Below are 23,878 nucleotides of genomic sequence, written 5' to 3' on the forward strand. Positions count from 1 at the left end.
ATGTCCCAAGTGCTCAGGCCACTGCCACCTATACGGCAGACCTGGATGGAGTTCCAGGCTCCTGGCTTTGGCCCAGCCCAGCCCTGGCCATTGCAGCCATTTGGGGGATGAACTGGTGGATGGAAGATCTCCCCCCCCCCCCCAACTCAGACTTTTAAATAAATAAGCAAATAAAGTATCAGGTTTCCAAAAAGGCTGATTGAAGGAACAGCCAGTACCGCTGGTGCTAGAGCCAGGGAAACTGAACCAGGAGATCAACAAAGACATCAGAAAGGAAGAGGTGGCAGGCTGTATTTTCCCAAGCTGGCCGCAGCAGTGGCTCCCACAACCTGACTGCCCATGGCGAGGCGGGCCCCTGGCTCCTCGCCTTGGATTTCCACGGCATGACTCACTTGTAATCCAGAGAATGCAGAGAGATCATGTCGCGTGTCTTGCAAGGCGAGCTCAGAACAGACGAGGCAGCTTCTTCCTGCTCTGTTCACGGAGACACCTGAACCGGAAACGGGACTGCCGTCTGCAGTGCAACCGGTCTGACGGTCTGACGTCCCCGAGACCGCCATGCTGTGAGGAAGTCCACGCCAGCGCATGCGCAGACACCACGCGAGGCTGTCTAGGGGGCTCCCTAGCAAGCGGTGCGGGGTGCCCCCGCGGCTGCAGCGCCTCCCTGCGCCCCTCCGACGCCGCTCTGGTCTCTCTCTGCCTGTCTGACCAGAACGTCAGAGGACGCCGGCTGTGAAGAAGCCAGAGCCACCCGGCCAAGACCGCCCAAATTCCTGACTCACATAGACTGTGAGATATAATAAAGCAATTGTTGTTTAAATGATTAAATTACAGGGTGGTTTATTTCGTGGCGATATTCGCTAGCGCACGAGACACATCTCAAATCTCAATAATTAGACCCACGTGGTACTGGCACACAAATCCACAGACCCATTGAATAGAAGAGAAAATGTTAAAAAGGAACCCAAATGCATGCAGGAATTCACCAGGTCAAAAAAGAGAAAAGCGGCACATTTTAATAAATGGTGTTACAACCCCTGGTGACTACCTAAAAAAGTAAGCTGGGTCTCTGTTTTATTTTTAAAATTTTTAATTATAAAGTTTTTTGAAAGATTGATTTATTATTTTTGAAAGCTTGATTTATTTATTTGAGAGGCAGAGTTACAGATCCAGAGAGGGAGAGACAGAGAGGTCTTGCATCCACTGGTTCACTCCTCAAATGGCCGTAACCACCAGAGCTGCGCTGATCCAAAGCCAGGAGCAAGGAGCTTCTTGTGGGTCTCCCACGTGGGTGCAGAGGCCCAGCACTAGGGCCATTCTCTGCTGATTTCCCAGGCCATTGGCAGGGAGCTGGATTGGAAATGGAGCACCCATTTGGGATGGTGGTGCTGCAGGCTGGAGCTTTAACCCACTGTGTCACGGTGCTGGCCCTGGAATTCTATTTTATATCACTTATCAAGATGAACTCCAAGTGAGTCAAATATTTAAACATCAAAAAAGAAAGCCACAGGCCGGCATTGTGACACGCTGCCTGCATTGCCGCCTCCTGTATGGTAGTGCTGCCTCTCACATCGGAGTCCTCACTGCTCTGCCAGCTCCCTGCTTATGGCCTGGGAAAGCAGCAGAGGAAGGCCCAAGTCCTTGGGTCCCTGCCACCCATGTGGGAGACCCGGTTGGAGTTCCTGGCTCCTGGCTTCGGCCTAGCACAGACATGGCTCTTGTAGCCATTTGGGAAGTGAAGCAGCGGATGGAAGCTTTCTTTATCTGTCTCTCCCACTCTTTCAAACAAATAAGTCCAAAATAAATAAAGTCCACGAGAGAAGAACGCATAGGTGAATTCCATTATAACTTGGATTGGGTTTTTCTAAATAAAACTCAAAATTCACAGATCTTGGGGCCTGTGCTGTGGCACCGCAGGTTAAGCTGCTGCCTGCAGTGCCGGCATTCTATATGGATGCTGGTTTGAGTCCCAGCTGCTCCACTTCTGATCCAGCTCTCTGCTAATGCACCTGGGAAAGTAACGGAGCATGGCCCAAGTGCTTGGGTCCCTGCACCCACATGGGAGAACTGGATGAAGGATCTGGCTCCTGGCTTGGCCTGGCCTAGCCTTGGCCGTTGCAGCCATCTGGGGAGTGAACCAGCAGATGGAAGATATCTCTCTCTCTCTCCTACTCTCTCTGTAACTCTGCCTTTCAAATAAAATAAATCTTTTAAACAAATTGCACAGATCTTAAAAGAAAATATGAATAAAATTTACTATAAATTAAAAATAGAACAGGCAAAAACAGGAGGTAAATGCTAAAAATATTTGTAACTTATAATACAGATTATGTTAGTAAATTAGAAATCAATAAAATTACTTAAAGTTCAATATGTAAATTAATGACAATAAAAAAGATTAACACAAAATTTCATGACTGTGAAAAGTCTATAGAAAGGTAAATACAAATGGCTTTTTTTTTTTTTTTTTGACAGGCAGAGTGTACAGGGAGAGAGAGAGAGAGAGAGAAAGGTCTTCTTTTTCCGTTGGTTCACCCCCCCCAATGGCCGCTGCAGCTGGCACGCTGCGGCTGGCGCACTGCGCTGATCTGAAGCCAGGAGCCAGGTGCTTCTCCTGGTCTCCCATGCGGGTGCAGGGCCCAAGGACTTGGGCCATCCTCCACTGCCCTCTCGGGCCACAGCAGAGAGCTGGACAGGAAGAGGAGCAACTGGGACAGAATCTGGTGCCCCGACCGGGACTAGAACCCCGGGGTGCTGGAGCCGCAGGCGGAGGATTAGCCTATTGAGCCGCTGCGCTGGTCCACAAATGGCTTTCTAAAATAAGAAAACAAGCTCAATCTCTTTACAGTAAGAATAATATAGAATAGGGACCGGCGTTGTGGCGCTGTGGGTTAAGCTGCCACTTACAATGCCAACATCCCATATCACAGTGACAATTGGAGTACCGGCTGCTCCACTTCCTATCCAGCTCCCTGCTAATGCCCCTGGGAAAGCAGTAGAAGGTGGTCTAAGTACTCAGGCCCCTGCCATTTGTGTGGGAGACCCAGATGGAGTTCCAGGCTCTGGTTTTGTGCTGGTCCGGCCGCAGCCATTGCTGCCATTTGGGAGTGAGTCAGTGGGTGGAAGATCTCTTTCTCTGTCTCTCCCTCTCTCTCTATCACTCTACTTTTCAAATAAAACAAATCTTTAAAAAAGAATAATACAGAATAAAACTCTCCTTAACTACCATTTTCATCTACCAATTTGGCAAAAATTCATGAGTTCTATAGTACCCTGCCTTGGCAAGACTACGGGGAGAAAGAAGCACACTCCTATGCAACGCATCTTGGCATACATTCCATGGGTGACAACTGAGAAAGATTTGTCAAATTCATAAATACATTTTCCTTTTAAAGTTTGTATTTATTTATTTGTATTTTATTTAAAGGCAGGAGACAGAGAGAGATCTTCAATCTCTTGGTTCACCCTCCAAATTTCTACAGCAACCAGGGCTTGATCAGGCCCCAAGTCAGGAGCGTGGACCTCAATCCAGGTCTCCCACATGAGTGGCAAGTACTTGGGTCCATCATGTGCTGCCTCGCAGGGTGTGTGTTAGCAGGAAGCTGGATCAGAAGCAGAACCAGGGCTCAAATCCAGGCACTCTGACATGGATGCAGGCATCCCAAGCTTCTTTTTTAATTCTGGACCAAATGTCCAGCCCTCCATTTAATTTTCTTCGTAGACAAGGTCTATAGTCTTGCAGAAATGGTGGTACAATTGAGAACCATCTGGGTGAAATTGTTAAGTTGTTATGCACACACAAAACTGGTGAAATTCAAGGCTGAACCAGCAGAGACTGTGTTTGGAGGAAGTGGGTGACTCTCTCCAAGTTGGCCCCCTCCTCAAATTGACATCAAGGACACCCCTTAAAGTGTTCAGTCTGTGAGGATGGCCCAAATGCTTGGGCCCTACACCCGCATGGGAGACCAGGAGGAAGCACCTGGCTCCTGGCTTTGGATCAGCACAGCGCCGGCCGTAGCAGCCATTTGGGGGGTGAACCAACGGAAGGAAGACCTTTCTCTTTGTCTTTCTCTCACTGTCTAAATCTCCCTGTCAAAAAGAAAAAAAAAAAAAGTGTCCAGTCTGTTCTCTTCTACACAACAAATGCCTCTCAAGTGAACCTGCCAGACTAGGGTAGATTACCTGGGTGTCCCTTGTAATTATTTTTCAGAATAAGCAGAGTGAGAGCCCTGTCTTTGCTTCTTGGATTTAAGTCAAGCTATTGTATATAAACTGTGTAAGGTCAGAATGTGAAGTTGAATGCTGCTTTGTTTTGTGCAGTGATTTTAAAGGAAATGGGTAGTTCCAATATGCCTTTTTTTCCCTCCAAATTACATTCCTATGTTCTCCTAAAGCATGCCCTTGTGTCTTGGCTTCTAAAATATTTTCAGAAGTATTTAAGATATTTCTTTGCTACGTGCAGCCCCAAAGGCTAGTGCCTTTGTATATTCCGTAAGTGCCTTAACTGTCTCTGTTGTCTGTCAAACTTACTTTTTAATAATAAAATAAATGTTGCCCACACAACACTAAGAAGCTTTCTTTTGCTTAAAATAAGCAACACGTTAACCGGATTCCTAAGTTCTATGTTTTCCTGACGTCTAAGAATGATAAATCATTCCTCATGTTCATCAGCAAAGAAAGGTAAAGTATCTTTCCTGCTAAATAAGAAAAGAGTAATTTGTTTTTTAGGTTAATAGTCGATGATATTGGTCACTGTCAGCAGCAACTAAGCCATGTTGTCAATTCAGAAATAATCTCTGCCTTTGTTCCAGGAGCTGTTTCTGAAGGGAGAGGCCCTGTTTGTGAGAAAAGCCTATTGGAACACCACGCTGGAGGTCAGCAAGTGAGTGTGCCTGAGTGTGTTTTCCCGCTGGGCTGGGGAGAGGTGCCAGGTGTTTGTGTCAAGCTGTGGTGAGGGCTGTGGATTACCTGGAATCCTGTGTGTTAGCTTCCTTGTGGAGAAGAGAAAACCTCTAGGAAACAAGGCCTTATTTAGTGGAAGGCCCAGTTAACTCAGCAGAGGCTTTGGATGAAGTCCCTTTTATACAAACTGCCTGACAAAGGCCATTTGGCCCCAAGGAGTCTTGTGAGGCCCAAAGCTGAAATCTACCCTCACCCCTCCCACCCCAACACACACACACACACACACACACACACAAGGTGCAGGCAGCTTGAAGTTCAGGACTTCCCTGAAGCATAACAAACTGTTATTGACCTTGGTGAGAATGAAATTTACCCAGTAATGCAAACAGAGCCGTACACTAGAACAGGAACAAACCTCAGTGACAATGGTTAACAGTTAATGAACATTTGCAGGTGCCAAAAAGGTGTCGGCTATACCTCGCAGACTGGCAGACTTCTGAGACGGTTTTCGTTGTCACGTCATCATTTTGCTTTGCTACCTTGTGGAGCTCAGCTTTGACGCCATTTTGAACCACAGCAGAAAGCTTAACTGCACCGGGTCTCTTAGGCTGTGCTGCCCAAACGGAGAGCTGGCTAAAGTTCCTGCCAGGGGCTGGCATTGTGGCTGCTGCCCGAAACATCAGCATTCCACATCCGCGCATTTGTTCAAGTCCCAGTTGCTCTGTTTCTGGTCCAGCTCCCTGCTAATGCGTCTGGGAAGGCAGTGGAAAATGACCCAAGTGCTTAGGTCTCTGCTACCCATGTCGGAGATCAAGATGGTGTTCCTGGCTCCTGGTTTCCAGCAGCCCAACCCCGCCTGTAGCGATTACTTCAGGGGTGAACCAGCAGATGGAAGATTGATCCATCTCCCTCTCTATCTCTGAGTCTCTCTGCTTTTCAGATAAATAAATCTTTTTTCTTTAAGTCCCTGTCAGCACACACGGGGAGGAGCCTGCCACCCACACACGTCATTCCCTACAGTCTTGGAAAATGATGCAAGAAACCCAGTCCTTGTGTACTTAGAAAGCATTAGAGATTTTATTCTGGGAAAACAATGAGCTCAACTCTGCTGTGTTTTGATGGAGTGGGGCCCTTTAAAAGGCAAAGGCAACCAGGCCGGGATTTGAAGAGTGTCCTGCCTTTAAGTGACACCAGGTCACTCTGATCCTCCAGCCAATAGCACACTGGACAGCCGAATCACAAGTGACTCACTGTCCTCCTGCCTCAAACACAGCCTGCTTAGCATACAAAGCCCATTTTATGAGGGAAAGCTGCACTGCAGGCCAGGAGGTTGCTCTGGCTGTTCCCTGTTGCTTTCAGTGCCGGCTTGAGGGTAAGAGGCTGTGACAACCCAAGTCCATTAGCACTCAGCATTGTTCAGGGGTTATTTGGTGGTTGGCACAGGGATGATACAAAGAAAGGTTGAAGGCAGTGTCCCAACTCCACCCTTTTCTTAACCCTTTGCCCCTGAGGGCACATTCCTGCTTTGCCAGCACCACCCTGCCCCCTCCCCTCCCCCAGCCAACTTGCGTGCAAGTGTGCAACTGGAACAAGGTCGGTGTGTGCTTCCCGCTCCCTGGGGAGAGATGTCACACCCAGGCTCAAGTGACACCGGCCCCCAGAGAATTTCTACAAGGGCACAGCTCCAATCCCTGGGGGCATAGGTGGGCACCAGCCTGTCTCTGTTCTCCTTCTGCACGGGCCTCCATGAGAAACAAGAATGTGACCAGCTCTACTGTGCCAGGTCCTCAGAGCCACATGGTGGGTAGCTCTTTCCAGCGGGTCTACCACCTCTGGCTGCTGGCATGGACAGGGTGTGGCAGTCCCTCCTATCCCCGGCTACCCCGGAGATAATGAACCACGGGAAGGCCACAGACGGTGCGTGTGTGCTAATTCTCTTTACCCAGCAGCCGAGGCAAGTGGAGCTGGTGGCCTGGGAAGAACCGTTCTGAGCCTCAGTGTTGGCTCTGATGTGGAACTGCAGGAGGTGATTATACTGGAGTTTCAGGGGGAGGTAAGAGACTCTGTACACGCTTCCCCAGGGCTTTGTGCAACACCGCAACCACGATAGGCTTGGCTCCCTTGGGGAAGTGAGGAGCCCCTAGAAGCTACAATCTCAAAACCGGTCCCTCGTCTCAGGTTTCCTAGGAAACCCCGCTGTGGATACATCCTTTGCTGAGCTGGATGCCCTTGTGTGATTGGCCGTAGTTTCCAGGCCTCAGTGGGACGTTGGGGACTCTAAATGCTGGAGTCTGCCTGGCAATTGAGGAGTGGGGAAGGGCCAGCCTCCAGGGGAGGTGAGGTTGCATGGAGGTGGAGGAGGAGGAGGAGGAGGAGGAGGAGGAGGAGGAGGAGTGTGTAGTTCTCCTAAGGGCACTTCTACATCCCAAGGAAAGACTGAGTCCTCTCTGGAGGACGGAAGTGACCAGAAGCCACAGATGGGCAGCCTCCCTCTCGAGGCTTTGCGGAAGAAGGTGTCCTCCCCCTGTTCACAAGGGGCACCTGCTCAAAACGGAACACAAGTCCCCACACAGACAGGAAAGGGTTACACCATCTGGGAACTTGGAAGGAGCAAGTGCGCCCCCTGGAATTCTAGCCTTGCATCCACCCAGCAAATAGTGACTGCGCATCTGTCGGTGCCAGCCGGGAGCCTTTTTGTGACATGCATTTGCCCGCAGCTGCAACCATTGCAAGGCCTCTGGGTTGGAAGTCCTGTCCGTCCATCGCACGGAGGGCTGCATCTTCCGGGAGCAGGGAGCTGGTGTGGGTGGGATGAGGTTGCCTAATGCTTTCGCTTGCTCAGCCTCCATTCCCTGTTTTTCTGGTAGCAGCCCTGGAGTGTCCTTGGGATACAGAAGCGATTCTTGGCAAGGAAGTGCTTGCTGCCTGTCACTCCCGATGACTGTGAGGAGTTGAACACCTTGACGGTATGACTCACAGGAGCAGAGCGAAGTGGCTGCAATAGGAGCGTGAAGGTGCTAGAACTAGAGTCGGAGCCTGGGTTTGAATCCTAGCTCTGCCGTTTATCAGCGGAGCATTAACAGTGTTATCCTTAGACCTCGGCTGCAGAAGGTTGAGTTACTCACCTGCTCCAGACAAGGCAAAACCGCCACCGGCCTGTAGGTCCCACCCCGGATCGTGCTGTGGTTCCTTCCCTAGGACTGATCTTCATCAAGACCCTGATCCCCTGGGTAACCTGTTTGCCACCGTCTGCCCACCACCCTCCACCTTTCCCATGACCCTTCCCTAGTACCCCAGCCATCGAGCCTGAAATGCGTATCCCCTTTCCTGGGTTCCCCACCCCACTCTGTGGCCCATCACTGCAATGACTCCCTTGCCTACGGCTCAGCTCCCTTCTTGCTTCAGAACATTTGCTTGGCAAATTCCAGCCCTAGTTAAATCCCTCTCCATCTCCTCCCCCCCTGCACTTGGAGTGACTGGAAGCAAAAATCACTGCACCCAACTCACTGACCTTGTCCGTTCACCCCCAGGGGTGATCAGTGCTGCCCGGCGAGCCTGTCGCTCGGGCCCCTACTCTCCCCTGTGCCCTGGCTGATGGATTCACACCTTCTCTTCTCTCTCGAATGGCAGCACCTGCTCCCCGCCCTTCCCTCTCAGCTGAGGACACTGCCTCCCATTTCTCTGGAAAACTGGAAGCCATCGGAAGATCACAGGCCTCCTGTATTTGCCCTGTAGGCTGCCTTCCTCCTGTGACTCAGAGGGACTCTCCTGCTCCTGTCCAAGGCCAGCCCCCTCCCACACACGTGACCCCGCCCTTGGGAGTCCTCCGGGACTGCATACTTTCCAATCCTCCCTCTCCTCCTTCTGTATCCTCAACTTCCTGTCTCTCCTGTAGATTAAAAAAAAAAAAAAAAAAAAAAAAAAAAAAAAAGAAAGGCAGAGAGACAGAAAGAGAGAGGTGTCCCATCCACTAGTTCACTCCCCAAATGTCCACAACCGCTAGGGCTCGGCCAGGCTCAAGCCGGGGTCCAGAACTCGGTCAAGGTCTCCAATGCAGTGACAGGGACTCGTGTACTTGAGCCACCATCTGCTATGCTACCCTCAGGGAGCACAGTAGCAGGAAGCTGGATTGGAAACGGAGCAGCTGGAACTCGAACCAGGCACCCCAACATGGGACACCATACCAAGGGAAGACTTAACCAGGGTGCAGCATGCCCACCTGGCTCCTGGATTATTCTGACCAGGTAACCGCACGGCCCAACGACTCCTACAACCTCGCTGTCCCACACCGCGCTCCAGAGTCTGCCTCCTCAGGTCTCTGATTCTTTCCAAACAAAATTCCTCGGAGCAGTGGTCTCCGGGTCCTCTCTCCTCTGCTCTCGTAGTCAGGCAGGCTATAGTTGGGCATTTGGTCTCAAATATATATTATTTATTTTTCTATTATCTTATATTATTTAGACTACATATATTTGTTCCCCAGTGAAACTGTCCTTGCCAAGGTCGCTCGTGACCTCCTCTGCCGATTTCAAAGGTCAGTCCCTATCTTAGTTGACCTATCTACAACATTTGACGCAGCTGACCAAGCCCTTGCCCGTGAAACCATTCTTCCTGGGTGGGGCGCCTCTCCCCATGCTGGCCACGCCTGCGTCTCCTTTCTGGCATTTCTGCCCCTCCCTGACCTCACCGCGGCACACTCCATGCCCTCCCACCCCCCGCTTGCTCTCTGCTCCTCCATGGGGGTCTCACCAGCGGAGTTTGCAGTTCTGGCCTCCCTTCCCGCCGCAGGCTAATGACTGCTGAGGGTGCCTCTGGGTGCGTGTCTCAATGGCCGCTAGCTGAGTCCTGACTCCTGTCCCTGTCTGTGGGTCCCAGAGTTCCCCCACTTCAGAAAGTGACAGCTCTGGGGCTGGCGCTGTGGCCCAGCAGGCGCGACACCGGCATCCCATATCAGCCCTGCTGGAGTGCCGGCTGCGCGCTGCCGATCCAGCCCCCTGCTAGTGCACCTGAGAGGGCAGCGGATGATGCCCCAAGTACCGGGGGCCCCTGCGCCCACGTGGGAGGCCCGGATGGAGCTCCAGGCTCCTGGCCTGGGCCTGGCCCAGACCTTGCTGTTGTGCATGTGGGAAGTGAACCAGCGGATGGAGATTCTCTCTCTCTCTGTAACTCTGCCTTTCAAATAAATACATCTTTGAAAAATGACAGCTCCAACCTTCCAGTTGCTTAGGAGTTATTCTTGACTGCCTTCTTTTTCTTAAACTTGACACCCAGTCAGGAAACCATGACAGCCTCCACTTTAAAATCCGTCTAGAATCACAGCCGTTCTTCCCGCGGCCTCCTGGCTCTTCTCCCTGGATGATTGCACCAGCCTCCCATTGGTCACCTTGTGTCTCCCCGGGCCCTCTGGGCCATTCCTCACAGACCACCCAGGAACCCCTTTAACTGGAAGGTGTCACAGGAGGGGGCAAGGAAATGACACCCCCCCATTGCCTCCACCAGGTAACTGACAGGCCCCTGGCATGGCTCCTCCCACCTCCTTCACCGACAGGTGCCTGGCGTAGCTCCTCCCATCGCTCCTCACTGACAGGCCCCTGGCGTGGTTCCTCCCACCTCCCACACTGACAGGCTCCTGATATGGTTCCTCCCACTGCCCCCCCATTGACAGGCTCCTGACGTGACTCCTCCCACTGCACCCTCACTGACAGGCTGCTGACATGGCTCCTCCCACCTCCTTCACTGACAGGCCCTGGCGTGGCTCCTCCCACCTCCTCAATGACAGGCTCCTGATGTGGCTCCTCCCACTGCCCCCTCACTGACAGGTCCCTGACATGGCTCCCCCCACCTCCCTCACTGACAGGCCCTGGTGTGGCTCCTCCCACCTCTTCACTGACAGGCCCCTGACGTGGCCCCTCCCACCGCTCCTCACTGACTCCTCCTACAGTCGGGAGCCTCCAGCCGCACTCCGGCCTCTGGCTGTGTGTCTTGCCTCTTCCCTCTGCCTGGAAGGCTCTTGCCCCAGACACTGGCCTTCCCTGTCTCTCTTACCCGGGTCTCCGCTCACACGTGCCCTCTTCAGGAAGTCCCCTCCTTTTCTGACGGAGCTAGCTAGAGGGGCCCCTCCTCTCATGCTCACGTGAAGTTTGAGCTTCTTCACAGACCATTATCTGAAGCAATCTCATCGTGTACTTGGTGCTGTCCACCGTCCTCATCACAATGAGAGCCTTAAGGTGGCACAAACCGTCCCCGGCAGCGAGCACAGAGCCCGTCACCTGGTTGCCAGGGCTGCCGTGGAAGGTGGCAAAGGTTGTTCACTGCATCAGAGCTCCTGGCTGAGGCGCAGGCAGCAGCTGACACCCAGCTGTCTGCTCTCCACACGGCAGGGGCGGGTGGGGGGATCTAGCCGATTGCCCTCTGCTGCTTCCAGCATGTGCCTCGGGGTGGACGTGCAGTGCCTATTCACTGAGCACATCTGACCCATGAATGCAAGAGTCCTGAGACCAAGCGGTCTCCGAAATGAAAGGATTTACCGAGCCATTATAGATGGCGGTCAGAAAGAAAGGCCTGGTCCCGGAACAAGCTGGCGCAGCTCGGACCCGGAGGCAAGGCTGCAGCTGGGAACAGGTGCCCGGATGGGAGGGGCTTTGGGATTTGAGGGGAGTGGACAAGGACTTTGCCTTTGTTTCGGGTTGGTCGGGGCTGCTGCATGCAGGAGGGAGTGGCACCAAAGGGGCTGGGAGGCAGGCTTCCGGTTCTGTGTGGCCTGTGGCTGGTTACCCAGGAGCAGGTGCTCCCGCCCCACCCCCGTAGCCCTGTGTAATGAATCCAGCGCAGCTCAGGACGTCCCCTCGTGGACACACACACTGCTTCTTTCCTCGCAGTCTGCTTCCCTTCACCTGGGGAGGGGGTAACTAACATCTGTCTCATGGCACTGTGAGGAGGATTTGGTGAAATCGTCCATTGAGAGGCAGCCACAAATATGACTCCCTTTACGGGAAATGTCCCTCCTAGGCAAATCCACAGATAGGAAGAGACTGGTGGTTGTAGGGGCCTGGGGTGGGGCGGGGCAGGGAGGGGAAGCTGTTGAGAGCTGGGGGGGAAGATGAACCCTGTGGCAGTCACCCACCATTCTGAGTGCACTGGATGCGTGACAAGGACTGGTGCGGTGAGTTTTATGTGTGACTCAGGTTATGATGCATGGGAACCCACATGCAGAAAGCCTGGCCCGGCGCAGGGGACACGGAACTGTGCCATGGACATCAGCTGAATCCTAGGATTTCCTCTTCAGAAATCAAATCCCCCCTCTTCCTTGGCACCGTGGTGCCCCAGCCAGGATAAAACTCATTTCCCTCCCGTTCTATGTCTGTGGTTGCATACTAGATCTTGGGGCGACAGTGGCAACTGGACAGTGCGGGCCTCACCTCCAGGGTCTGGCTCACAGGGAAAACTGCAGAGTGGCAATACCAGGGCTTGGGGGGCGGCAGGAGGGAAAAGGACCAAGGTCACAGGGGACGGGAGGGGTTCACCCAGCTAGCCAACCTCAGGGAACACTGGCCCAGATAAAGAGGCCCCTGAGCCAGACCTGAGGGCTGAGGGCCAAGTGGAGATGCGAGGGGAGGGGCTGGCTTGCGGAAGCAGAGGTCTAGGAGAAGGGCAGTGTGTGAGAAGCATGGGGAGGGAGATTGGGTGGAGGGGCGGTTCCAGGAAGAGAAACCAGTCTGGAGGGGCTGCAGCCCAGTGAAGGCGTCAGCGCCACAGAGAGAGGAAGAGGTGGGAAGGGTCAGGACCCCATGCAAAGGGGTGCGGGACCGGCGTGAACCGGCCTCCGCCTCCCAGCGCAGATCTCCGGCCCCACTTGCAGCCCCTCTCCACTGCCCTGGGTCCCCGTTAATCCGGGGGCGTCTGTGCCTCCGCTCAGGCCGCCCTTCCTCGCCCAGGTGTTTACTGAGATCCTGCCTGGCGACCGGCACTGAGCTGGGTGCCTTGAATCCAGAGATCTTCACACTTGGCCTCACGCAGGAGGACTCCCAGCCTAAAGGGGGAGGCAGGGCGGGAAGAAGTCGTCGTTTCCAGACGCGGGGGGGGGGCGGGGTGGGTGGGTGTGCTCTGGCCTTGGAAGGGGCAGGACTTGCTAGGGCAGAGGGAGGGCTCGGGAAGGTGACTCCTGAACTGGACAAGGAAGCACCAGGCCCTGGGAGAAGGAATGAGGTTAAAGGGAGCGGAGACTGCTGCTGGGGTGACAGGGGCCTCGCGGGCCAGAGGAAGCCGTGAGCCCCACCCCCACCCCAGGTAAGCTCACGTGGGCTCACACACGTGTTCACAGGCAATTTCGGAGTGCCCTTGGTCCCTCCTTGGCTTTGCCTGGGAGGAATGCCCGCCCCTTCCCCTCGGGTTCCGGCCCACCGGCTTCGCAGGCCTGCAGAGCTCCCACTCCTACCCTGGACTTTGCGCCGGAAATGTGCTTGTTTATCAGGGCCACTCGCCTGAGCAGCTGCCGGCTGCCACTTCCACCTTTTAGAGGTGGCTGGACCCTCTCCCGATCCGACCCTGGGGTGGGGGTGGGGCCTGCACCAAGGCGGTTCTGGGCCGAAACCCGCGAGCTCCCGGGATGAGTTCTCCCAGCTGGAAGCGCCGCGTGCTGCCGGCCCTCCCCCTCCCCCGAAGCCTCGGCCCCGCCCACCGCCGCCCCAGGTGGAGTCTAGCCGCGGCGCCGGCCCGCCCACCTGTCCAGGTTCTGCCGGCCCAGCCGGAAGCCACCTCCACGGACTGTGCACAGTTCCTAAGGTGGGAGCAGAGGGAAAGACATTGGGGGGCCGGCGAGGGGGTCCCAGGCTCTACACAGATTCCCCCACGGGCTCCTTGGAGCAGGAAATGTGTGTGTCTGTGTGTGGGGGGAAGTGTTTGTCCCTGGAGAAAAGTGTGACCTGAGGGGTGGGGTGACAGAGCGTGTGGGGGTGGGTGGGGTGGGGGAAGGGCAGGGGGGTGGGCTGAGAGCTCAGGCCTTTTGGAGAGTACATGTGCCCTTGGAAGGTTATCGTGTGTGTGTGTGTGTGTGTGTGTCCTTGAGAAGAATTCACAGGGGCAGTGCAAGGAGGAAAGGAATAGAATTTTTGAAACATCAGTTGATTCCATTCGTTTCAGTGGGACAGATTTTCACTTAAATGTATTTATTGGAAAGGCAGAGAGAGACAGATTGTATTACAGAGTGCACTCATCAGTTGTTTCACTCCCCAGTGCCTGCAATAGCCAAGGCTGGACCAGGCCAAAGCCAGGAGCCAGAAATTCCATCTGGGTCTCCCACGTGGGTGGCAGGGACCCAAGTACTTGAGCCATCATCTGCCCCCTCCTTAGGTGGGCATTGGCAGGAAGCTAGAATTGGGAGCATTCTGACATTAGGATGACAGTCCCAAACAGGCATTTTTTTAAAAAAAGGTTCATCTATTTGAAAGGCAGAGTTACAGAGAGAGAGAGAGAGGGAGGGAGAGGGAGAGAGGGAAGGAAGAGAGAGAAATGCTAGTTCATTTCCCAGATGGCTGAAAATGGGAGCCCAGAAATCCATCCCAGTCTCCCATATGGTCAGTTGGGGCCCAAACCCTTGGGCCATCTCATGCTGCTTTCCCCTGGTGCACTAGCAGGGAGCTGGGCCGGAAGTGGAGCAGCCGGCTGGTGCTCATATAGGATGCCGGCATTGCAGGTGGCTGCTTAATCCACTGTGCTGCAGCAGTGCCAAACGCCCCCACCCAAACTCCCATTTTTTTTGAGAACTTAGCGGGGAGGTGAGGTCCACAGGAGGCAGCCAGTGCATGCTTGCCAATGAATGAATAATTGATCTCTCCATCCTAATGCCTTCTCCTGTGTGTCCACCCTCGCTCTCCACTCCCCCCATTATCTACAAAGCCTGATTGGTTGTTGCCTGGGGCCAATTCAGGGGACCCTGGGACAGTCTCACAGGGACAGAGGTGTGATTAGGCCTTGAGGGTTCTGGACTCAAACCAGGTGGGGGGTTTGGCCCGGCTGGGCAGGGCAGCTCTGGGGAGGGGGCATCAACCTTCCAGAGAAGTGTGGAGGGACAGCCGATGGGCTTGAGGACAGGCAGGGAGTATCTGCATGAAGAATGTGGCTGAGTCTCCCTTAAACCAGGTGCTTTTCTCCTAGGCTCCGCCCCAGGGACTCCTCTGAGTCAGGTGCTCCACCTGCAGATACTCCCCAATCGCAGCTGTCCCTCCTCCAGGTATTTCCCTCACCTTGATGCTCTTCTTCTAGGTGCTCCTTCCCTGCCCCCTGCCCCTTGCCCCTGCCCCCATTCAGGTGAGCCTCCTCCAGGTGGTCCTCCTCTAGGGACCCCTAGCTCTAGGTGATTCTCATCCAGAAAATTCCCTAATCCAGGGACTCCTCTTTGGACAGTCCCTGACATGGCTGTCTCCCTCTGGGGGCAGAGGGTGGGCCTCCTGAGGATACAGGGGAGTGGACAGGTCGGGCAGTGGTGGCTGCGGACTCAGGAGCAGAGGTCAGCCTGGGAGGCCTGCCCTAGGTGGGCACCTGCATCTCCGCCTATGTGTGAGGTCTCTGCTGCTGCTGGGTGACTCCAGGTGAGGCCCAGTGCCGCCCCTTGGGAGCCGAGCCTACTTCTGCCCCTTCTCCCGTCCCCAGTTTGTCGGCAGCGAAGCTGCTGAGCAGTGGACTGTAGTATCAGAGACCTGGGTTTGAATCCTGGGACCCTGGTGGAGCCAGCTCACCTTCCTGGGCCTTGGAGCCCTCATCAGTAAGGTGGGGTTGATGCTTACCCCAACCTTGTGGAGTTTTGTAGTACACTACCTGGCCCCTGAATCATAGGCTTGCACGTTCTAGAATTTTTATTTTTATAAGCGGCTTCTAGGGCTGGGCTGTCACAGTCCCTGCTCAGCTGTCGCCCCTCTGTGGACAGGGGGTAGGGTCACTGGGTCCTCTCTGGTCGCCGGCGTCTGTGTAGTGCTCTAGTTTGTGCCTGTGGCCAGTGTGACACCGGCACCCATGTCTTTTTTCCAGGACTCGTCCTCTGGGGCTGCCTAGCGTCTGGGGTCTCCTTGGAGCCTGGGCTCTTTCTGGCATAGGCAAAAGCATCATCAAGCCCTTCCATGAATGAGGCAAACCAGAGTGAGTGGCTGTGGAAGGTGGCTAAGGAAGGGCGGGTTCCCCTTAGGTGCTGGGATTGTGGGAGATTGTGTCCACCCCCTCTGTGGGACACGCCCATAATGCTGCTCCTTTCTCTGCAGCCCAAGTGGGGCCCTCGGAGTTCCCCACAGCATCAGCCACAGCTGCCGGACCAGGCTCTGGGGGCCGGGCATGGCCTGTGCTGGTAGGGGTTGTGCTGGGGGCCGTGGTCCTCTCTGTGCTCGTCGCAGTTGCTGCCAAATGCCACCTGTGCCGCCGCTACCGTGCCAGCTACCAGCACCGCCCGCTGCCCGGGACAAGGGGGGACCGCCGCCCAGAGGTGGGTGAGATCGAGGATGATGATGGCTTCATCGAGGACAATTACATTCAGCCGGGAGCCGGCGAGCTGGGGACAGAGGGCAACAGGGACCCCTTCTCCCTCTGAGCCCTGATCTTGGGTACTCCCCCTGCCTCGGCGCCTGACAACGTAAGGACAGTTGTGTACCACAGAAACTACCACACGCGAGCCTCAAGCCTCGGGGACAGAGGTGTCCAGGGCTCAGAGGCAGACGGGGGTACAGCAGCCCGCCCGCTCCTGACCCTGGCCACCGAAGCGGCAACGGCTCTCTGCTTGGATGGCTCCCCACGGTTCTCAGGACAAAGCCCAGCAAATGTTGGGTGGGGCCTCTCTGGCCTGCTTCACTCCCTGCTTAGCTCAGTCTTTGCCTTCTCCTGCCCTTCCCCTGTAGCTTTGCCACGCACCTCTGTGTCCGTTGTCCTCCTGTCCAGACGTTGTCCTGCTGTCCAGACCGCCCTTCTCTTATCGCTTCTCGGCCTTTTGGCTAAGATCAAGTGCAGACTGCCCTTCTCCCAAATCTTTGGCAGGTGCCATGTGGCTCCTGACCTGCCTGTCTTGCAGATGTGCTCAGGTGATGCTGTGTGCGCAGGTGGAAGCCAGCGCTCAGTTTCCTCTTGAACTTTTTCCCATCAATGAAGTGGGTAATCCGGTTATGTTTTTCAGAAGGGTTAATACATCTTTTCATTTTGAATAGAAATAAAACGTTCATTTGCATGTTTCCTGGACTGGAACTCATCACTCTAGCTGGAAAGTGGCTGCTCAGGCGTCCCCACCTGCAGGATGCCTTCCAGCAGCTCCTCGGTTTTATTTTATTACTTTATTTTATTTAAAGATTTATTTATTTGAAAGGCAGAGTGACAGCGAAAAAGGGAAAGACACACATAGGGAGAGAAAAGTCTCCCATGCACTGGTTTCCTCCCCAAATGCCAATAGCAGCAGGTGCCGAGCTAGGCAGGAGGAGCCAAGAACTATATCCATAGTGGCAAGAACCCAAGCACTTGAGCCTTCTCCTGCTGCCATCCCAGGCACATTAGCAGGGAGCTGGGACTTGAACTGGCACTCCACTATGGGATGCCAGCAGCATGAGCAAGCGCTTAGCTCACTGTGTCATAGCGCTGGCCCTTTGCCCCCTGTATTTGAATCTTTATTACAATTTGCACTTACCCCTTACTGTGGCTGTGAGCTCCCTGAGCCCTCAGCCTGTGCCATATTCTTCTATCTTCAGATTCTCATACGAGGTGAATGCTAAATAAATATGGTCGGCCCTCTGAATCCAGGAGTTTCACATCAGTGGATTCAACCACCCATGAATCAAAAATTATGGGGGGATAGTTCCAGAAAGTCCCAAAAGACAAAACTTAATTTTGCTTCATGCAGAGTATGATGCCAAATCCATGCAAATGAAGCGAAGTGTAGGCATTTTACTAGGTGTTGCGGGAAATCCACAGGTGATTTCAGGTATAGGGGACACGTGCCATCCGCCTGAAAACTCTGCATCCGTTTTTATAATGGACTTGAGCATCTGAGGAATTTGGTATCCACCAGGGATTCTGGATACCAAGGATCGGCTGTATTTGTTGAATTATTTTGGGCTGAGGCGTGGGTGAATGACGGGGAGAGGCGGAGATCAACAGGCAGGACTTTATCAAGAATCTCGAGGGCAAGGGTCATGGTTGTTGGTGGGGAGATTGAGCAAGGGAGGCAGGTTTAAGAAGGCAGAGGCTTCAGTTAAGCCGCTTGTGATTGCAGACCATAGCAAGGCGTCTTGAGGGGGGTGTCCTGGCTGTCTCACAGGATCACCTGAGTGGCAGGGCAACTGCCGCAGCCCCGGCAGCTGGACATCAGACACTGCGCCTCCGAGATCTGTCCTGTAGGGGCATTGACGGGACGCTGCTTGCCCAGGACTCCAGTCTATGTTGCGAGTACTCAGGCAAGAGCGTGTCATTGGCCCACTGGGCTGAGTGTCCACCCACCATTGCCCCAATCAGCTCGGACTGCAGCCCACACGTGATGTGGGGAGCCTGCCTGTCTGTTCTAGGTTCCCATGGGCTAGGTGGCTGGCCCAGCCTCTGAGGGAAGCCAGCAGAGAGGGGGACGTGAGGGGGTGGCTATCGGAGTGAGTGCTTGAGCAGAGGGCAGGAGGGTAGGGGGACTTGAGATTTTTTTTTAAGATTTATTTATTTATTTGAAAGGCAGAGTTACAGAGAGGCAGAGGTGTGTGGGGGGGGTGTCTTCCATCTGCTGTTTCACTCCCCAAATGACCGCAATGGCCCGAGCTAGGCTGATCTGAAGCCAGGAGCCAGGAACTTCTTCCGGGTCTCCTATGTGGGTGCAGGGGCCCAAGGATGGGCCATCTTCTCTTTTCCCAACTATTAGCAGGGAACTGGACCGGAAGTAGAGCAGCTTGGACTCCAACCGGCACCCATATGGGATGCTAGCACCGCAGGCAGAGGCTTTACCCACTATACCCCAGTGCTGGCCCCCAAGGGGACCTGAGTTGACAGTCTCAGTGGTGGCCATGGCAGTGACAGGCTGGAGTGGACCAGACTGGTTAGGGCCTTGCAAGCTTAGAGAGAGCTCTCACTCTAGCCCCGGAGCGATGGAGGCTGTGGACAGTTTAGGTGAGAGTGATAATAATCATGATAGAAAAGTCACTCAGGCCGCTGGGCAGAGACGGACAGGGGGAAGGGTTGCAGACAGGAGTGAAAAGATGGAAGGTGTGGCACAGGGAGCAGAAATTCCAGAGACAGGAAGGAGGTGGAGCTGCCAGTCCTGGTTGACTTCGGGAATAGAGTCATCAATAAACCCGCCCTGGTTTCTGGCTTGGTTCCTGGGTGCCCTGGGGAAGAGCAGGCTGGGGTTCCGATGTCAGGTGCAGGGTTTCCAGGTGAAGATGCCCAGGGACAGTGGATCCCAGGGCAGACACAGAGGTGGGCGCTGAGAGGGGAAGAGGCAGACTGAGAGGGCGCTGAGGCCGGAGTGGGGAGGGCCTGGTGGTGGGGAGACTGGGGAAGAAGCCAGGAGGAGGAGAGCCCAGCAACTGTTTCTCCGTCCAGCCTGGGTCTGACCCTTGCAGCCTGGGCGAGCAGAGGTGGCTGCAGCCTGAGACCCTGGAGGAGGACCCTGGGCAGCAGGCGTAGGGGGCTGAGGGCACATCCTGGCCTCTGCAGTTGGGCTTGTTACTTCGGGTGTGCCCCTCGACTGCTGCCACCGAGGGCTCCCTGTGTGCAGCTCTGTGTGGCAGAGCAGCTCAGCTGTCCCCAGTGTCACATACGCATGGGGACCTGAGTCAGACAGAACCTCAGAGTGACCCTGGGGGAAGGTAAGGGCCTGGTCCCCCGATTACTCTTCCAGAGCCTGGACTCACAAGAACCTGCTGTTGGGTGTGGGTCTGGCTGAGCAGGGCCTGGGGTCACCTTGGACTTTGTTCTTCCCGGCTTCATTTGATCCCTCGGGGGACTCCATTCCTGCTGTGTCCCTCAGGCAGGTCCCAAGTGCTGGGAGGAAGCAGGACCTGGGTCCAAGGCTCGCAGGCCAGGGGTGCTGGAGCTGCTGGGAGGCCTGGGACTTGCCAGACCCTCTGGCTGCGCTGCCTTCCAGCCTCAATGGCTCTTCCACCTGCTCTGCTCTAGGGAACCCGACAAGATGGGACCTTGGAGGATATCCCAGCCTTCCTGCCGCCTCCAGTGGCAAGACCACTTCTCTTGTCCTGGTGGAGGCAAGAGATGGGAGGCCGCACAAAGCCACAGGTTAAGAAACTCCAGTTGCCAAAAAAAATAAAAAATTAAAAAATTAAAAAAAGCCAGCACCGCGGCTCACTAGGCTAATCCTCCGCCTAGCGGCGCCGGCACACCGGGTTCTAGTCCTGGTCGGGGTGCCGGATTCTTTCCTGGTTGCCCCTCTTCCAGGCCAGCTCTCTACTGTGGCCAGGGAGTGCAGTGGAGGATGGCCCAGGTGCTTGGGCCCTGCACCCCATGGGAGACCAGGATAAGTACCTGGCTCCTGCCATCGGATCAGCGCGGTACGCTGGTCGCAGCGGCCATTTGAGGGCGAACCAATGGCAAAGGAAGACCTTTCTCTCTGTCTCTCTCTCTCACTGTCCACTCTGCCTATAAAAAAAAAGAAAGAAAGAAAGAAAGAAAGAAACTCCAGTTGCATTTCACAGGGTAGCAAAGTAAGTTGAAAGCATGGTTGCCCAGATCTAGATCCCAGCTCTGCTGTTTCTGTGGGACATGGAGCAAGGGACTTAACCCCTCAGTGCCTCGACTCCTCAGTAAAAGGAGGAGCCCCAGAGTACGGCCCTCACATGTCCGTGGCCGAATCAATGAGCTGCCAATGTGAAGCAGAGCAGAGCTCGCGTGTCGGGTTCCCTGGTCAGCCCCAGGCCAACAGGTCTACCAACCAGGGAGGTTCAGCCTGAGGGCGGGGCTTGCTTGCTCTTCTTGGCTGCCAGGCTGGGGATTTGAAAGTCTCTGGGGGCTGGTGCTGTGGCGTAGCAGGTAAAGCTCCCACCTATAGTGCCGGCATCCCTTATGGGCGCTGGTTCTAGTCCTGGCTGCTCCACTTCTAATCCAACTCTCTGCTGTGGCCTGGGAAAGCAGTAGAAGATGGCCCAAGTCCTTGAGCCCCTGCACCTGCATGGGAAGACCTGGAGGAAGCCCCTGGCTTCGGCTTGGCTCCTGCTGTTGTGGCCAACTGGGGAGTGAAACAGTGGATGGAAAACCTCTCTTTATCTATGCCTCTCCTCTCTCTGTGTAACTCTTTCAAATAAATAAATAAACCTTTAACAAAAAAAAAAAAAAAAAAAAAAAAAGAAAGAAAGAAAAGAAAGGAAGTCTCAGTTGCCAGGACTCGAGACAGCAAAGACCTGCATGAGAACTCTGACGCTGTGGACCATGACGACAACGCCAGTGGCAGCTCCCCAGCGCTGATGCTCCAGCCGCTCCCTACAGCCGCTCTGGGGCCGGCCGCCTCGCTCTGCAGATCAAGGAGCTGAGAGCCAAAGCGCTTCAATTCGCCCAGCAACAATGTCCCTGCCCCATCTGGAGTGAGCCCAAGACACAGCAGGTACCTCTTGCTTGCTGGTTGCTGGACTCACTCCCACTTTGCTCGGGCTGGCTCCTCCCTCTGTACCCTCAACTCCCCCCAGCGCTAGTCCTCCCCCCACCCACCCCGGGTCCTTGTGGTGACTTTCACGGCTATGCCCAGGAGGCTGTCACGGGTCAAGGAGGCAGGCCCTGCCCTGTGCAGGAAGCTGAGCACCAGGAGCCTTCGGCAGGCCCCTTGGTTCTGAGTGTCCCAGGTGGGAGGCGATGGGGGCGATGTGAGGACTCCAGGACTGGGCCGGATGGGCCATTTCCAGGGCACATTCTGCCAGGATCCGGATCTCCAGAAGGCATGGCTGAGACCCTGGCGTTTGTCCGGTAGGCCCAGGAGGCACGCGGGTCAAGTTCCTCTCTCTGTACCTCACCCGCCTCTCAGGGGCAGCCTCAGGTCCAGACCACGCCACTCCGTCTCTCCTCTTCATTCAATGTCAGTGTGGATTTCAGGGTCCAGCACGTCGACCTCCCTCTGGCCAAGTCCTCAACTTTCCTGCCCTGTCATCTCACCCCCACAGGCTCCTGGTTCACTTTCAACATGAGACCAACTGCTCCCAGCACCTGCGCCCTGGCCCCTGTGTGCTTCCAAGAAAACCTCGCTGTCCCCAGGCTGTGCCTGCTCGTATATGCAGTTAGAGTGCTCCCGAATCTCGCTGTGTTCCTGGTCTGATCCCTTACCCTTGCATAGCTGCTCTCTCCAAGTGCTTCCACTGCAGAGAAAGTGACTGGTGGTCGGGTTCTCCCCATTTCCTGCTACAAAATCTTTATCCTCCCCACCTCTCTTCCTCCCTTCTCCCCCTTCCTTCCTTCCTTCCTATCAAAATGGAGTTTCAAGGGGCCAACATTGGGTTGCTCCACTTCCAATCCAGTTTCCTGCTAATTGCCTGGGTGAAGCATCAGAGGATGGCCCAAGTGCTTGGGCCCCTGCCCCCCTGTGGGAGACCTGGCTGAAGCTCCTGGCTCCTGGCTTCTGTCTGGCCCAGTGTTGGCCATTGCAGCCACCTGGGGAGTGAACCAGCATATGGGAGATCTGTCTTTTCCTTTGTAACTCTGACGTTGAAATTAATAAATAAATCTTTAAAAAAAATGGAGCTGTAAACCCAACTCTTCCATTATGTGCCCTAGCCTCACCCAACCCACCCCTGCTTGGGACCTTGCCTAAGAATGACTCTTCTCTACCTTGTATCTTTAACCTCTTTTTTTTTTTTTTTTTAGATCAACATTTAATCAACCATATCTCTCCCATATTTAAAAAAAGTCTAAAAATTGATTTATTTTTTGTTTTATTTCAAAGGCAGACAGGGAGGCAGAGAGACAGAGACAAAGAGAGATCTTCCATTCGCTGGTTCCCGCCCCCAGATGCCCACAACAACCCTGGGCTGGGCCAGGCTGAAGCCAGGAATCAAGAATCCAGTCCAGGTCTCTCACACGGGTAGCAGGGACCCAAATACTTGAGCCATCATCTGCCAGCTCTCGGAGTGCATGCTTACAGGAAGCTGGATTGGACGTGGAGCGGGGACTGGAAACAGGCACTCTGATATGGGATGTGGGTGACACAAGTGGCGTCGAAACAGCTGCACCAATGCCTGCCCCCTCCTGTCTCAGAGACCCGTTGGTCCCCCCTTCTGCATGTCTTTCAGATCTGTTCTCTTTGACTTCTATCCCCTAGTCTGGCCACCCTCGCCTAAGCCCCGCCCACTAACCGCTGGACTATTTATTAATTTCCCAACTGATTCCCTGACTCCATTTTTACCCTTTCCAGTGAATTCCAAGTGCTCCTCTAAAAATATGATTCTGAACAGCTCATTCCTTGCTGAAAACCCTCCACTGGCTTCCTCTGGGCCTTAAGACACGGCCACATCTGCTGCGGGGCTCTGTGGCCCCGGGACTGGCCCCGGCCTCTCCCCAGCCTTACATGCCTGCACGGTTCTGTTGCCGGCGCTCCTCCTATTTTGTTTTTAATATGTATTTATTTCATTTTATTTGAAATGGTGGTGGTGGGGAGAGAGGTCTTCCATCTGTTAGTTCATTTCTCAAATGCTCAAGCCATGAGCCTGAAACTCAGTCAGAAGCAGAGCTGGGACTTGAACCCCAGGCACACGGATACAGACCATGGGCGTCCCAAGCGGCTCCTTAACAGCTGCTCCAAACACCCACCCTGGCCAAGGTCCTCTGATCTCCTTCTTCCTGCTGTTCCTTCTTTCTAGGATTCCCTTCCCAACCCTTCCCGCTTGGCCACTTGCTCCCCAGCCCTTTGGGGCCGGGCCCTCCTGGGGCTGTTCAGCTATTTCCTCTTTCTCTCCTAAGGCCAGCCCCCAGCTCCGCACAGCTGCTGCCCTGACCCAGTCCTGCTCTGGCCACAGCACTCCCAGTGTTTTCAGTGTCCCAAGGACAA

At 54.6% G+C, this 23,878-nt stretch overlaps 1 protein-coding gene and 2 long non-coding RNA genes across 14 annotated transcripts in view; 2 read left to right on the forward strand and 1 right to left on the reverse strand.

Annotated features, from left to right (window-relative positions):
* The window catches only part of LOC149125738 (uncharacterized), a 1,317-nt gene extending 780 nt beyond the window's left edge, over positions 1-537 (reverse strand). Inside the window, exon 1 of the long non-coding RNA XR_016237393.1 lies at positions 393-537. This is a non-coding gene — a long non-coding RNA (uncharacterized LOC149125738). The remainder of the gene's footprint in view (positions 1-392) is intronic.
* Positions 1-10,110, forward strand: part of LOC103350201 (uncharacterized) — a 17,311-nt gene extending 7,201 nt beyond the window's left edge. For 2 of the 10 annotated variants that reach the window (XR_016237385.1, XR_016237386.1), the window contains exons 3-6: positions 4,812-4,882; positions 5,356-6,702; positions 6,852-6,955; positions 7,770-8,132. This is a non-coding gene — a long non-coding RNA (uncharacterized LOC103350201). Of the gene's footprint in view, positions 1-4,811; positions 4,883-5,355; positions 6,703-6,848; positions 6,956-7,769; positions 8,133-8,532; positions 8,842-9,007; positions 9,147-9,382; positions 9,434-9,687 lie in introns of those variants that run through there. The other 8 variants (XR_011390176.2, XR_016237391.1, XR_016237390.1 and 5 more) reach the window with 8 other exon arrangements.
* Positions 10,111-13,040: 2,930 nt separating this feature from the next.
* Positions 13,041-17,102, forward strand: C7H1orf210 (chromosome 7 C1orf210 homolog). 3 transcript variants are annotated; one of them, XM_089337427.1, is made up of 5 exons: positions 13,371-13,680; positions 15,052-15,127; positions 15,333-15,485; positions 15,922-16,029; positions 16,149-17,102. In XM_089337427.1, the coding sequence occupies exons 4-5, from the start codon at positions 16,011-16,013 to the stop codon at positions 16,469-16,471; spliced, it is 342 nt and encodes a 113-aa protein (XP_089193553.1). In that variant the 5' UTR covers positions 13,371-13,680; positions 15,052-15,127; positions 15,333-15,485; positions 15,922-16,010; the 3' UTR covers positions 16,472-17,102. The 3 variants fall into 3 exon arrangements, with proteins under 3 accessions (XP_008263641.3, XP_089193553.1, XP_002715216.3); XM_008265419.5 differs by lacking the exons at positions 13,371-13,680; positions 15,333-15,485 and adding an exon at positions 13,041-13,185; XM_002715170.6 differs by lacking the exon at positions 15,333-15,485 and having other exon boundaries at positions 13,374-13,680.
* Positions 17,103-23,878: the final 6,776 nt, after the last annotated feature.

This window comes from Oryctolagus cuniculus, chromosome 7 (genome assembly GCF_051225735.1).
Source record: "Oryctolagus cuniculus isolate XC-2025 breed Fujian yellow rabbit chromosome 7, ASM5122573v1, whole genome shotgun sequence".
Taxonomy (NCBI): Eukaryota; Metazoa; Chordata; class Mammalia; order Lagomorpha; family Leporidae; genus Oryctolagus; species Oryctolagus cuniculus.